This window comes from Cygnus olor, chromosome 3 (assembly GCF_009769625.2).
Source record: "Cygnus olor isolate bCygOlo1 chromosome 3, bCygOlo1.pri.v2, whole genome shotgun sequence".
In the NCBI taxonomy this organism is placed as follows: domain Eukaryota; kingdom Metazoa; phylum Chordata; class Aves; order Anseriformes; family Anatidae; genus Cygnus; species Cygnus olor.
The window spans coordinates 102,009,476-102,023,807 of NC_049171.1; the positions used below are offsets into that span (position 1 = coordinate 102,009,476).

At 38.8% G+C, this 14,332-nt stretch overlaps 1 protein-coding gene across 1 annotated transcript in view; it reads right to left on the reverse strand.

Moving 5' to 3' along the window:
• Positions 1 to 3,137: 3,137 nt before the first annotated feature.
• The window catches only part of CENPF (centromere protein F), a 42,514-nt gene continuing 31,319 nt past the window's right edge, over positions 3,138 to 14,332 (reverse strand). Inside the window, exons 16-20 of the mRNA XM_040552604.1 lie at positions 13,729 to 13,905; positions 11,014 to 11,194; positions 9,834 to 10,301; positions 8,511 to 8,701; positions 3,138 to 5,844 (exon numbers count right to left, since the gene is read on the reverse strand). Of these exons, the coding sequence (XP_040408538.1) occupies positions 5,764 to 5,844; positions 8,511 to 8,701; positions 9,834 to 10,301; positions 11,014 to 11,194; positions 13,729 to 13,905 (1,098 nt within the window). The 3' untranslated portion in view covers positions 3,138 to 5,763. The remainder of the gene's footprint in view (positions 5,845 to 8,510; positions 8,702 to 9,833; positions 10,302 to 11,013; positions 11,195 to 13,728; positions 13,906 to 14,332) is intronic.

Sequence of the window (14,332 nt, forward strand, 5' to 3'; positions counted from 1 at the left end):
GTTCCAGGAATGTTCCCGCTGTACGCCGTGACTCCTGGCTAACTCACCGCTTGTGCCCTGCTTGTGCAGCAGCGTTTCAGGCACACGGCTTCTTGCCATGGCCCACAGAACAGCCTTCTCGAATAACCGGCTGTGCTTTGCTTCCCTGCAACTGACTGCAGCTTCGGTTTGGTATTAGGCAGCTTTTCACCACCTCTACCGCAGCCTTGCCTCTGTGCTTCATCCCACCACTGGACGCATTTTGCAGGGGATTTAGCTGCAGAGAGGTAAATCCAGAGTGCCGAATTTCTTGCAAAGGAAAGATAACATCTCTGAGACTGCTTTAGTGAGCTAAAGGAAATAAATGAACACCTACTTAACTGAAAAATCATTTCAGTCTTTTTCTGCAGTTAATTAAGTACCGAGGAAAATGGATGTAGAAAGCACATTTTAAAGCAATCAAGTACTGCCAGAAATCAAACCAGCAATTTGAAAAGAGAACAACACTGCTCTCTGGCATCTGACAAAATAAGATATTTGACAGGGAACAATATGTGCAGTACTGGTTAATTGAGAGGTGAGGAGAAGAATAATCATAGATGCATTATTGCATTTATAGAAGTATCTCCAGTGTGCCACAGGGACTGTGCAGGTCTGTGGAATCCTCCTGCCTGCTAGAGCAAGCCAGCAATCTCTTACATTCCCATCAACATTTTCACCATGTACCCTTGGCAGCAACGCAGAAATAGCAACTGTGTTGGCTGAAAATCAGAGACTTGCCTTTAAAATGACTGTAAGCACAAATTTCTTCAGCTAGTGAAGACATAAGAAACAAGCAGGGAAGAAATCTTCGTTAGAGTTTGCTCTGTCCACAGCACCCTTTGCTAGAGCTCCTCAAAGCACTGTACAGCCCTTTACCCTTACAGCTCCTGTGGAGGGGAACGTGGCTATTTCACTGTCAGTCCTGCAGCCGGTTAGGCTGACCGTGTTTTCAAAGTGTCAACATTAGAGCGAAGGCAAGACTTTAGATCTCCCTCCTTTACCTCAGAGCTGTAGCCAAACACAGTGTCAATTCTACCCATGAACTTATCTATGTTTAAGAGGATAATGCTCTCTACAGCTACCTGAAGGGAAGGTGTGGGGAGCTGGGGGTGGGCCTCTTCTCACAGGTAACCAGCGATAGGACTAGAGGGAATGGCCTCAAGTTGTGCCAGGGGAGGTTTAAGTTGGAAATGAGGAGACATTTCTTCTCAGAAAGAGCAGTCAGGCATTGGGAGGGGTTGCCCAGGGAGGTTGTGGAGTCACCGTCCCTGGGGGTGTTCAAGGAAAGGTTGGACGTGGTGCTTAGGGACATGGTTTAGGGGGTGATGTTGGTGGTAGGGGGATGGTTGGACCAGATGATCTTGAAGCATTCCCCAGACAAAATTAGTAATTTCCCACTCCTCTGTTTTGCCTCTGAAAGCAGTAATCGGATGTGGATACAGACTTCACAAAAAAGCTCATTTTCCTTCACAGAATCAGCAGCATTCGCACTGCATTTCCTATGGCAGCCAGGAGGCCTCCTAATAAAGGGATTCTGAAACACCACCCAGTGCTAGGAGCACATTCTCACTCAGCTTTCATCTATTTCATTTATGAGACGTGGTGGTAGAAAAGCAAAACACTGAAAGCTGCTGATCTTTCCGTGCACCCATCAATCATCAGTGCATTCACCTAAGTATCTTAATAGCTGAAGTGTGAAGAGTACACGATCCGTCTGCTGTTAAAAAAGCTTCAAGGGAGACAAATAATGCAAGAAGCTAAATCTTTAGCTACTCTATAGCTCAATCCTGTTTTTCTAAGTTCCATGTAAGTTCTGATTTTACACTGAAATAAGCGTTTGTGTGTACACAAACATGTCTGCAAATATGCGTGCACAGCAACGATTGAGGTACCTGTCCCATTACTGGATTCATTTAGGTACCAGTCTTTATTTTAAGCAAATCCACATCGCCTTTGAATACTGCCGGCCAACTTTCACAGTAGTCTACCGCGTGTTCAATTGTCAACATCTTCCAAGAAGCTCAAGCAGCTGTTTTGAATTACTGTTGGTGTTGTTTGTTTTTCAGAAAATTGCTTGCAGCCTTATTATAATTTGTGGCTATTTAGGATAAGGTGGCAAAAGCAAAAGGAAGGGGAATCATTTTAAGGGTTAGCTGAGATCTCCAACAGCAGGAACAAGGACCAGCAGTTGAAGCCAGTTCTCGGACAGATTTGGGGTGTTCTCACCAAAAAGAGGTGGCACCTGGCCTACGGGGCGACGCTATTTTCCATACTGTACAGAGGGGTTACATCTTTCAGCTGCATTTCCCTGTCTAAAAGGAAGTCGTCCGCAACTTACAGTGCAAAGACAATCCCCGCTAGATGTACGTTGCACTTTCCTCTGTCGTTGCCTTCAGGTTTCAGGAGGGAAGGAAGCCGGTGCTTCGGAAAGCAGCATGAGCCTGTGCTCAGTCAATGGCATTTGGTCCTGCCATCTCCTTTAATGGTTTTCTTTCACTAACCAGGTAAAGCGGAGAGGAATAGTTGAGAGCCTGAAGAGAGAGCTGAACATCACAGATCAGCCAGGCCCGTCCGTCAGCTGCAACCACACACAGAGAAAGGACAGCGGCATTCCGGCAGCAGGCCTTCAGCCTCCAGCTTTTGGTGTTTCAGACAGCATTCGAAATTAGTTAGGGCATCCAGGTAATTTAGATAAACACCAAATACAATGTAAACCTTGGGCAAACAGGAAAATGAGGAAGAGACCCAGCTAATGCTTCTGCCTGTGATGTAGCACGGTCAGGTTACCATGCTGAGAACACTGCCAGAGCACCAAGGAGGGCATTTTTACCGTGACTTTCACAATTCAAATAGAAAGCCAGATGCAAGTGCCCTTTCATTAGTTAGCTGACACCAACACTTCTTGTGCAATCCTCTTCCTAGGAAACCTGATGAGGCATTTTGATTTGTTCCTACCACACACTTGATTTACAAATAAGTTGGAAATTAAGTGTTAGGTACCGCTTTCAAAACCTTACATGAATTGTGACCTGAAGTCTCACTGGCTTACTATAGCATGTAGAATAGTAAGTCCCATTTTCAAGTGATTTAGGTATTAATCTAAGTACTTTCTCTTAAAAATCTTAACCTTTATTAGCTCATATGCAAAAACCAAAGATTAGTTAGTACTACAGTACACACCAGTAACTGAGAACAAACAAACATCGTGATCTTTCAAAATGTAAGGTTCACATTTACAAGAATCTACAGGCTCATAAAATACAAACATGGCCAAATAGGAAAATATGTAATTACAAAAGCCCCAATCCTTTCTTTAGTGATATTTACTTCATTATAACTTAGTTGTTTAAACTTTTCTGGTTAAGATTAGACAGCTTTCTAAACATAGATGTTTTTTCCACACTCTTCTCCAAGTGGGACACTTTTCAAGGCATCAGATGAAAATAGAAAAAGATTGGGATAAATAAAACACTCCAGTGTTTTTTTTTCTATTGTCTGTTACCAATGCATTCTCCTACTCATGCTTCTACCTCAAGATCTGCTTTGTAATGAGAGTTATTTAAAAAAAAATGCTACAATTCTTTGCACAATCCCTAAACAATTTGAATATACAAAGCTTTATCTGAAATAATTGAACTGTTACGAGCAGCTTTGTTGGTACACTGACAGACGCTGAGGCAATCAAAATGCGTTAAGCTGGGCCTCTTTCAGGCTCCCTTGAAGATGCCTCTAGGCATAGTGCCACAAGGATTGTTTTGATTACCTAATATCTGGGTTCACAAACAAGTGGAGAAGCTTAAGAAAAAGCCACAAGATCTACTGATCTGATGCCAGCCGTAGGTGTATCTAGTTACTGAAGGATAACTTGAAGTTTTTGTTCCTTTTAACTACATGGAATATTTTGTCTGTGTTATCGTTAGGCTCATTTGAGACAAATGTTGAATTTCTTTAAAGATCTTTCAGTTAGACTGACGAGAAAATCAGTTTGTTCTCATAAACAGTATTCTAGCAGACAATGCTGTCAGCAAGGCAGAAAGCTGGTTTGTACGTATTTGTAAGAGAAGAACACCGAGTGGAACACTAACACAGCTTGGAGCAGAACCTTACCTTGTATCATTAGGGAAGGACTTGTTGTACTTCGAAGTTCAACTTGGAACAAAAATATTTTACTTCAAATTAAGAAACCTCTTTCAAGGAGTAGAAAACGCCATTACCCACCTATGCTGAAAGAAGAAATGACACCTTTCTGATGAAGGAAGAACATGAGAAGGTCCCTCTGCTGCACAACTTGAAGTCTCAGAGCACTATTGCTCATGTAGAGCAGCTTGGTTTTCCTAATACTTGGGTAGGCAAGCATAAGCAAGATGAATTATTGGAAAAGTAATTTCTCTTCAGTTGGATAATGACTGATTTAGTTGATGTAACCCTCTTCTCCTGTGCAGAATTACTCTGAGCTACTGAGCAAGCCCAATTAGATCTCTGAAATCAACAAGCACAAGCTTGCTGTGGTGAGCTTATTTGTAATGAGTCATCATAAATTCAAGTGCACAGTCATAAACTAGACAAATTTATTTTCTTACATTGAAAATACCAGAATTTTAGATGGTATTTCCAGCTAAATTATTGCTATCCCTACCTTCTTTTAGGATCTAAAATAGGACTTCTCAAATGAAAAGGGGCCAACTCAAGGCTTTACATGCAGCTATTTCTTGACACCTGACCATTTCTCCAACACATCCACTCCTGTTAAATCAATTACAAGTCAGCTATCTGCAATCGTTTTCATATAAAATAACACATTTGAGGCCAAGGATTTTAAGGGTAAAGGGTGACTTCCTGCAGAGAATCAGCAGGCAGCCACTGCTCGTAGAAGGAGCACTGCTTGTTGTCACAGCATCCTTTGTGGCCGGGTACATGGTTCCCACCCCAGCTTGGTGGGGATTGCTGGCTGGCCAAGGGCTGTTTTGCAGAGGTGAAGATTATCATTGTAACATCTTCAGCTACAGCCAAAGCCAGAGGATAGTGGACAGTACAAAGAGATGGACTGGCAGATACTTAATTTCAGGGAAAATTGATTTGTTTGGAGCAGGGCTCCTCTCTGCACAATGTTATTCCATCTGGAAGAAGGGGTACCAAGAACACAGTGCACTGAACCTGTGCACTCCAGCCTCTGTCTGGTTATACATGTTTTACAGTTACAAACGAAGTCAGTGCCTCATTTTGAAACCTCTAATAGTGTTTGCCTCATTTTTCCTGGAACCTAATAGTTTTAGAGATGCTCAGGTGAGTTTAATTTCCATTTGTAAATCATTCTGTACACAGAACAAATGGCAACAATGATCTACAAGGCAACATGTAGTCCACTTTTTGGCTTAAAGGTTTAATTTTATAACAGGTTCATGTATCTTTACAGAAAATTCAAAGAAGATCTGTTCCTTCACTATCGTTCCACAACTTTTAGTGACTTGGTATTAGTAAATATTCAAGAACAAGATCTGAAGATTGTTAATCATTTGATAAGAGAAAATGGTGCCCTCCATATAGTTCCGGTATTTATTTGACAAACTGGTTTTTCATCATCAGTTGTTCTGCGTTGTAATTAAATTGACAGAGATTTACAGCACCGTACAATTTTGTTTTTCATCTTGCTTGGGTAGTGATTGTTCATTTAGGGATTTTTTGGCTTTGTGAATCATATGAGTCTCCCTTAGTATTGTCAGAGACAGTGTTTGTGGATTGCTTCTATGGGCAAAGTGGTGACCTTGAAGTAGATTTCAGTGCTGGAAGAGCTGTCCCTGCTTGGGAGTGCTGTTCACCGTTTACCTGCAACACAAACATAAATGTTCTGTTTTACTTGTAATGGTAAACTGGTAACTTTCCGCAGTAAGTCAAAAGGCTCATTGCAAAAAACTAACTATTGGGAATTAAAAAAAAAAAAAAAAAGAGCGTACATGCACAATAACAACAACACAAAATATTCTGAAGACATTTCTCACTTGAATATACAATGCAGTGAGACTTAACATCACTTGTTTTGCTGATGGGTAAGATGGAGTATCTCCTACACAGCTGGCAAGCTATTTGCTAGGAGCAGAAACAAAGCTTAACCAGGGAACAGACAGTACCCTTAGTGTGTTTATGAAGGTACCAGGTATTGCAGAGATCTGTATTTCATTTTTCCTGCACATATTCTGCAAACATAAAACAGTTCTCACATTTTTACTGACATTTGAGCAGAAACCACTGCTTTCACATTTAGCTGATGTGCAAAGCACTCAAATTCTAGATTAAGTTTACATACAAAAGTGAATAAATGTGTACGAAAATGACAGAGGGCACATTTTAAACACCTTGAGAAGTTTGCAACAGTTTGAATCTGGGTGTCTGAAATGAAGTATATGTAAGTACCTGTCAGAGAAGAGCTTATTTCACAAAGCTTATTTCACTTTAAAATAAGACACAATATTTACTGTATTAATATAAAGCACGAAGCAACACATTTTGATGGTTTCCACAAATGATGAAACAATACTCTGAACAATTCCCCCAGAAATTCCCAGATGTACATGGATTTGAAGTAAAACCAACCCATATATCCAGTGTCCAAGAGAGAAGTTGGACACAAATTCCAGGAACTGGTGATTCTGTGTATTTATACTTGTGGGAAAAAAACAAATCCTGAAACCTTAATTTCTCCAACGTAGTTAAAAATCAGGAGTTGCTTGTCCTTAGAGCCAGACAAACACATGCTTAGGCAAAGAGGAGGACTGTTTGGGAATACCTCCCCCAGTTAAATTAAAACCCATTTATTACTGATTACTTCTAATTTGCTGTAGCCTTGACTATGGTCAGTGAGAGCCTCCACCAAGCTTACGCTCTGCTAGCAGGTGATTACTCTGTAACTTCCTCAAGTCAAGGTTTCGTTTCTTTTTACACTACTGAGTTGTTTTGGTTTTGTGTGTTTGTTTTTTTTTCCCCTTCAACAACCATGCTCCATTTGTTTCTAAAGTTATAGGAAAACACATATAAATGAGTGTAAATAAAACTTATTGGCATCACTTAAAGGACTAATAAACCACAGACCTCCAGGCAGTGTCTGTGAGAAGCAGCACGTTTTGACAAGCAGGGTAATTCACCCTGAAACAACATGCACGCATGCAGTGGATCCACTCTCACTTTAACATATGGATTTCCTAATGCTACAGCTCAAAACAAATTATGGCTCTGATCTGACTGGTCATTCTAATGACGCTTTCTGGCCTCAATAACTATACATCCGCTAACGTATGTAATCATAGAATGGTTTGGGTTGGAAGGAACCTTAAAGATCATCTAGTCCAACTCCCCTGCCATGGGCAAGAACATCTTTCACTAGATGGGGTTGCTCAAAGCCCCGTCTATGTGGCTTTTGCTTTTACTTTCTTTTGGTATCTTGCCAACATGCTTAATGTGCTAACAAAAAATAATTAAATTAAAAAAAAAACATAAATTGTATTTAACCTTTATGACTTCGTATTTTTCTTATTTAGCTGTGTGGTAGACTCCTCTGATTGCCAAGAAAATATTTTTGTGTAACATGGCACATTGGAAGGATTTGTATCTACTGGCATACTTCTATGCAGCTGTCAGGTAAAGAAATACGGATAGATAGTAACTTCTCAAATTCTCATTGCTCAGCTTTAAGATAGTGCGGTTAACAACTTTGGAAAAGATATCAGACAACAAAGGTTTATTTCTGTTCTGAAGCTGGAACATTTTCAATAATCTGCAAAGCATTTTCATTGGCTTAGAAAGAATGTCTTATTCTGATGTACTGTGAAACATGCAGTAGTGTGTCACGTTACCAAAAACACTTCAAGCTTAATGTAAACTTCATTTACTATACATTTTTTTTTTTTTTTAAATAAAATCATCCTTCAAAACTTAACTCAGTTGTATTTATTTTGGTAACCTCAAAATCTGGTAATCACTAACATTAAAGTTAGCTCCTTTATTATGTAAATGTTCCCTATTTACATGTCTAACAGCCACTCAAACATCTGTAGTTATTTTATAGCATTCAGAATGAGGAATTTCAAGAGAAGCTGTTAGCAGAAAAATATAATCCTCAGCTCTGACTCCCAACGGTTCTTTTGCTGATTATTTTTTTTCTGAAACCTATGAAATTACAGTAAAATGAGTATCTGGTCTTTAATATCCAACAGAAGAAACTGAAAATGTATGTGTATTTCATTTACATTTCCCAACGGATTTCCCAATGAAGTCACAAGCTACGTCACAGGAATGATCTGCCGGATGCTAGCATGGTCAAGAGCTCTACCACATTTTAGTGATTCAGTATTTATGATCTTAAGTTCACTGTACTGCTGAGAAATTTAAAGAATGATGATATATCCTCAAACTTACCTGGCAAGATGAATAAACTTAGTGAACATATAGGCTTTTCCCCATGGCTTTCATGTACAGATAATTTTTTTTAAAAAAATTACCTTTTGTGATTTGCTGCCACCAGGTGTTGAACAGGAGCGCTCACCGAGATTATCTGATCCTTTCTGTACATCTTCTGTCGGTAAGAGGAATTTCTCACTTGGGGAACCCAGACGAGGATTGGTCCCTAGATTTAGGGTTGTTCTGCGTAAAATGTATGGGGTAACCTTTCCGATGGGGATATCAGCAAACCCTGGAAAATGAACAGATTCTATTAAATACAGCTAAATAAGTTACACTTTTTCTCAAATAAAGGGATTTTCTGTTTTGTTTTTTGTTTTGTTTTTTCACCACTGGGGATAAAAACAGCTGATTAAAATAAATAATTTATTCTCCTGAAGATCAAAAGGATTACTGAACAGATCTTCTGTATTCCAAATTCCATATACAAGGCCTGAAAACTGCAGGCAAGGTACAACAGCAATTCTGTAGTAAAGTTTTTCAAAGAAGTTTTTGGTTTTTTTTTTTTTCCATAGGTACATCATCATCTGGAGAATAATTTCAGTCTGAAAACACATGTATTGTTTTACTAGAATTCATTAAGAACACAGTACCATGATACAACATTCTTGGTTTTTCCTATTTTCTCCACGTAGAACTATACTGTCACAAATTCTCTATTTTAGAACTATACTATTATAGATTCTCTACTCTCTCTCCATCTAGCCTAGAAGTCAAACATTCACTGGCACACGTGTCCTCAGAACAAGTACGTTTCCAGAAAAATACTGATGCTCATAAGCAAACAAAATGCAAATAACGTATAAATTAAGAATTCCTGACTTCTGGGAGTGATCAGTGAAGCTGAGGCAACTCAGTATCTTTGTAGCTTGTCTAACAATTACAACTGCACTTATTACAGAGGCACGTCACAGGTAGTTTGCATCTATTTTCTTGTAAGTTTGTTATTATCTCACAGAATAGTTTTAAATGACTAGAACAAGTCACCTTCCAGCAAAACTTTGTTGCTGCTAACATGTCACATGCTTAGTGTCTAGTAGGTGTGCCACCAGAAACTACAAAACTGTGACAGCCAGAATCGTTTAACTCTGATCAACTTGGCAGTTACAAACCCAATGTAAATGTATTGAAGCAGTCTAAGGGCACAGTTCCACAAGTGCTGAGTTGGCATTAAATGGCACAACTCCCACCGGCTGCTTTCACCTTCCATCACCATCACCAAAAACGTTTCACCTAGTCACCTACTTACCCATATTAAAACTAATTCAGCCAAAAAAAAAAAAAAAAAAGGAGAGAGAGAGAGGGAGAGAGAGAACACCTGCCATGCTGAGAGAACATTTGCCTTTATCAAAAATTATAAATACCTTTTTTCACTACTTCTGGAAGCCCATCCAGCTCACAGTCTGAGTTCTCCTGACACAGCAAGTTTTGACAGATAGAATCCTTCCTTTTTTCTTTTGATGAAGACTCTGGCATAGGGGATCTTGGTTCTCCATTATCCTTCCAGGTGTCTTCATATCTCTGCCTTTTACTTGAAAGCTCAGCAGTATCTTCATCTCTTGGATCAGACTGATTGCTCACTGTTGATAAGTTGCCTGAATTCAGCAAAGGACTGCTGACAGCATCTCTCATTGGCTGCTTCAGCTGACCACTCAACAAAATGACTTGTGTTTCTAGCATCTCGTTTACTTGCTCTAGTTTATAATATTTAACAATTAGAGAGGAGTATTTCTCCAAGTTCTCATTTGCCTCTCTGGTTTTCTCTTCTACAGATTCCTGTAATTCTTCCAGTTTTAACTTAATTTCTTCTGTAATGGCATTCTCATCAGCACCTTTCAAAGCAAAGTACTGTTGTTCATATAACTGACTTAAAATAAGGATGCATGTAAAAGAATTTATAATACAATGATCACAGATCTTTTAATTAATTACACATGCTCTACAACTGTGCAATCACAAAAAATAAGTGACAGGATATACCAAAATCAGTGAAATGTTATACACTACAGTGTGCTTGCTAAGTAGTAAACAAACACGCCACATTTGAAAAGAATCCTTGACTAGTGCACAGGCAAATATTTCCTCTGTCATTTTGTAACTTTACAATACTTGACTTTGCAGCCCTAAGTTTCCTTAAGCATCATTTACAATAGAGTTCATCTCATGCAATGAACTTTAAAGGAACCAAGGGAACAGGAGTCAGAGGAGAAAGCTAGGGGAAAAATGACAAGTGTTGTACGCAAACTCTTGTTTAAAAAAAAAATAAATGCTTCTCCCTTTTTCCTTAAGCCACTTTGGACCAAAACAATGTAATATTTAATAAAATATATATTCATAATCCATAGTTGCTTCTGATACTTTAAGAGAAAGGAGATGAATTAAATTTTCAAAATGTCTGACATATCTGCGGTGGTACTTACTTGTACTAGTTAAAAATCATGCTCTGTATTAGTGCTGCACATGCAAATGGACATTCTAAAAAAAACGTTTTGCCAACTAACACATTGCTAGGAAAGCATTAAGACTGAATCTAGCTTCAGTTACCTTCTTTCTCCGACATGTTTAGCTCTTTCTTCTTTAATATTTCTTCACATTTTGTTAGTTGTTTCTGCAACCGTTCCTTTTCCTTTTCCATATGCTTACAGGATTTCATCCACAGCTGCACTTTACTCTCGGCAAGTTCATTTTTCTTCCTTAGTCGAACTATAAAGTTAGCATTATTAACCTACAAAAGAAAAAATACAGTTGTTATACCAGAAGCATAATTCTTCTGTTTAAACGACCCACTATCAAATGGAACCTCCTCAACTGTTACGCAATATTAGTAGTAGACCATGGTGGTAATGTAGATTTGTTTGCTTGTTTCTGTACAACCTCATTACAGCAGCTCTTTTATCCCTGACACAGGAAAGTCCTTTTTCTAGGACTTTCATACATGAGATTAACTATGCAGAAAAACACAGGATCTGACACAGCAGTCCATTTGCTACCTGTTATCCCCACACCGATGTGGCGTGAGGAAGCACTGTGTGCCAGGTAATGTATTTCAAACCAATATTCTGAATCGTAAGGCACTCTCCTCCTAGTTTGAGTTTTGTTGGTCTTCTTTTTGTCCCTACTGCATCTCACTACCACAGAAGCAAGAAAACCCAGGCCTGCTTTGCACTCTCCATCTCAGCTCAGAAGTACCATTCCGAGCAGCAGCAGATCACTCCTTGCTATCCACTCCCACTCTCCTGGGCGGCTCTCTGCTCTGAAGCAAAGCTGGGTGCAAATGCCACAGAAAGCACAGCCGGAAGCCTCGTATCATAGTTACAGTGCCGTGGGTACTGCGCTTTGTCACCAGCACACATCCTGGAGTTTCCTATCAGCACCTTGTTGGTATTAAACAGAATAATTAACAACTAACACTACAATGGACATCCCTATTGAATACAGAACTTTTGAGCAAGGGGAACATACTGTAATTCAGCACTTAATTGCAAGTATGCTGAATCGATTATTTATCTTCAAGAGCCCTTTTAGAGAGAGAAACTCATTTCTGAAGTGGAAGCACAAGATTGAAAGCCAGCAATCAATCCCAGACAGCAGCAGGACAAATAATGAAGATAAGAAAAATGCAGGGGAAATTAATAACCAGAATTTCAGCTACAGGGACAGTTAAACTTCACCTGTGCTACTAGAAGCCAACCAAGCACACCTAGAACTGTTCCCAAGCTATCAGTTGTTCACAGAAAGTGGAGCTACCATCACTGAGAAGAGTTCTGTCATTCACAGAATGACTCCAGTTAATCATTTTAAAGAGAATTCTATATAAAATGGAGTCGATAAACTCTCAAAATCAAGAGCAAAGCATCAAGATATGCATAAAACAGAACATGGTATCGTTTACCATCGAAGTAATTCACAAACAGAAAACAGAGGCATTGCAAAGCCACTTTTGACTGCAGTTTAACCATGTTATAACCAAGTTGAGATGTTCAGTGGAGACAACAGACGGCTGTGTTTCGCATCGCAAACCAGTTGTAGGTGATCTAAGTCGTGGCATGCATAACAAAATTTTTCTAATGTAGATCAATAGTAACAACATTTCCTCCATGCTCTGTGCTCTCATTAGTGAAACAAAGGCTGTATATTAAAGTCAAACCAAATCTCTGAAGCACTGATTCCTACATTTACGTTAATGTACTCTGCCTTAATGCTTGAATATTTTTTTCTTACCTGAAAATTTAGGAGCTCTCCTAAAGTGTGATTAGCTAGTTTAAGAGAATAATTTAATTCTTCATCAGCTGACATCAGTTGCTCAAGTTCCAATTTTTGTGAGCTGTTAAAGAGCCCTAATGAATTCATCTTATCTTGACAGGCCTCAATTTGCATTTCATTCTCGAGAGGGAAAATGTGCCTAATTACTATGATGCTAAAAAGGACACTACGCTATATTTTGAAGACATACATAAGAGCATATCACTGCCAATGGGAATTCCATAGCAAACTTGCTTGGTATGTTTTGAGGAGTTTAAAACTGAAAGACTGATTTGTCACAAGTATGCATTTTTTATATCAGTTTGCCTTTAAGAGGTCTGCCATTTGAAAGGCCCTATATTTTACTATAACTTGCTTTTAAATTTACTTCATAGTCATAGAAATGAAACTTACTTAGAAATAATTAGAGCAAATTGTTTTTCAGTGTCTTCCTGGTCTCAAGTACATATTCATACACATTTATGACTCCTCCATACAAAGATAGGGCTCTTTGTATACAACACAGAATCGTAGAATGGTTTGGGTTGGAAGGGGCCTTAAAGACCATCCAGTTTCAATCCATCTAATTCCATGTTGAGCTTCTCATCAAGGAACACCCCCAAGCCCTTCTCCCTGGGGCTGCATGGCTAAAACTGTGGTATTTTCAACAAATTAGCCATTTATATTCTTCAACATTTAACTGTTCCCTCACCATTCTTACCAAAAGAACGGTTTCCTGGACTGAAACACACTGCTGCTCTCCCTTTTTCAAGTGTATAGTCCCAGCTAAGTTATATATACTTAACACTAGCTGAGTACTGAGGTAAATTCACCTTTTACTGTTTGTTAAATGAAAAAACAATTTAACACTTTCTGAGTTCTAAGGTAAGTATATAGAGAGTTTGGAATGTTGTTACCAAAACCAGGTTCTTTTACAGTAGGATCAGCGAAGTTTTTTAAAATACCTAAAATTTAATTAAAAATTCACAACACCAATCTTCCCATTTCCTGATTTACCTTTCTGTTTGCTTCTGTCAAAGCATCCTGAAGTGCTTTCTCTGTTTGAATTAGTCTGTCCTGGTACTCTGCTATTTCTCTTTTCATTTCACTTTCTTTTTCTTGTAGTTCTTTCTGGACCATCCCCAAACTCTTCGTCAGTTCATTTTTTTCTGACATAGTTAGATGCAGCTCAGTCTAAAAACAGTAATAGCACATTACTTGATATTTAGAATTTTATCATTGGAGAAATAGCCAACCTGTTAAACTATTTGACTTTGCATCTGAAACTTTGAATTTCCAAAAACAACTTGGTAAGAAGAATGTATTTTAGAGTGGCTAAATAGATTGTAATCACAGAACGTTAAACCTGAGCAAAAAGGCAGGATAGGCAGCAAAGGAAGGTATTCTCAAATAAACATTAGGAACTGAAGGGTACATTGAGCGTAAGTTTGCCAACACTGTTAAAACAAGCAGCACTGCCAAAACCAAAGCTTAACCTCTCCAAACATAAAATTGTTCCCTCAGAGTGACTTGAAAGATTAAGGGTCACTTCTCTCACCCTCTCAAAGATAACAAAATTTTCTAAGCATTTTCATTTTGATCCACTTTTTTGATGGTACTT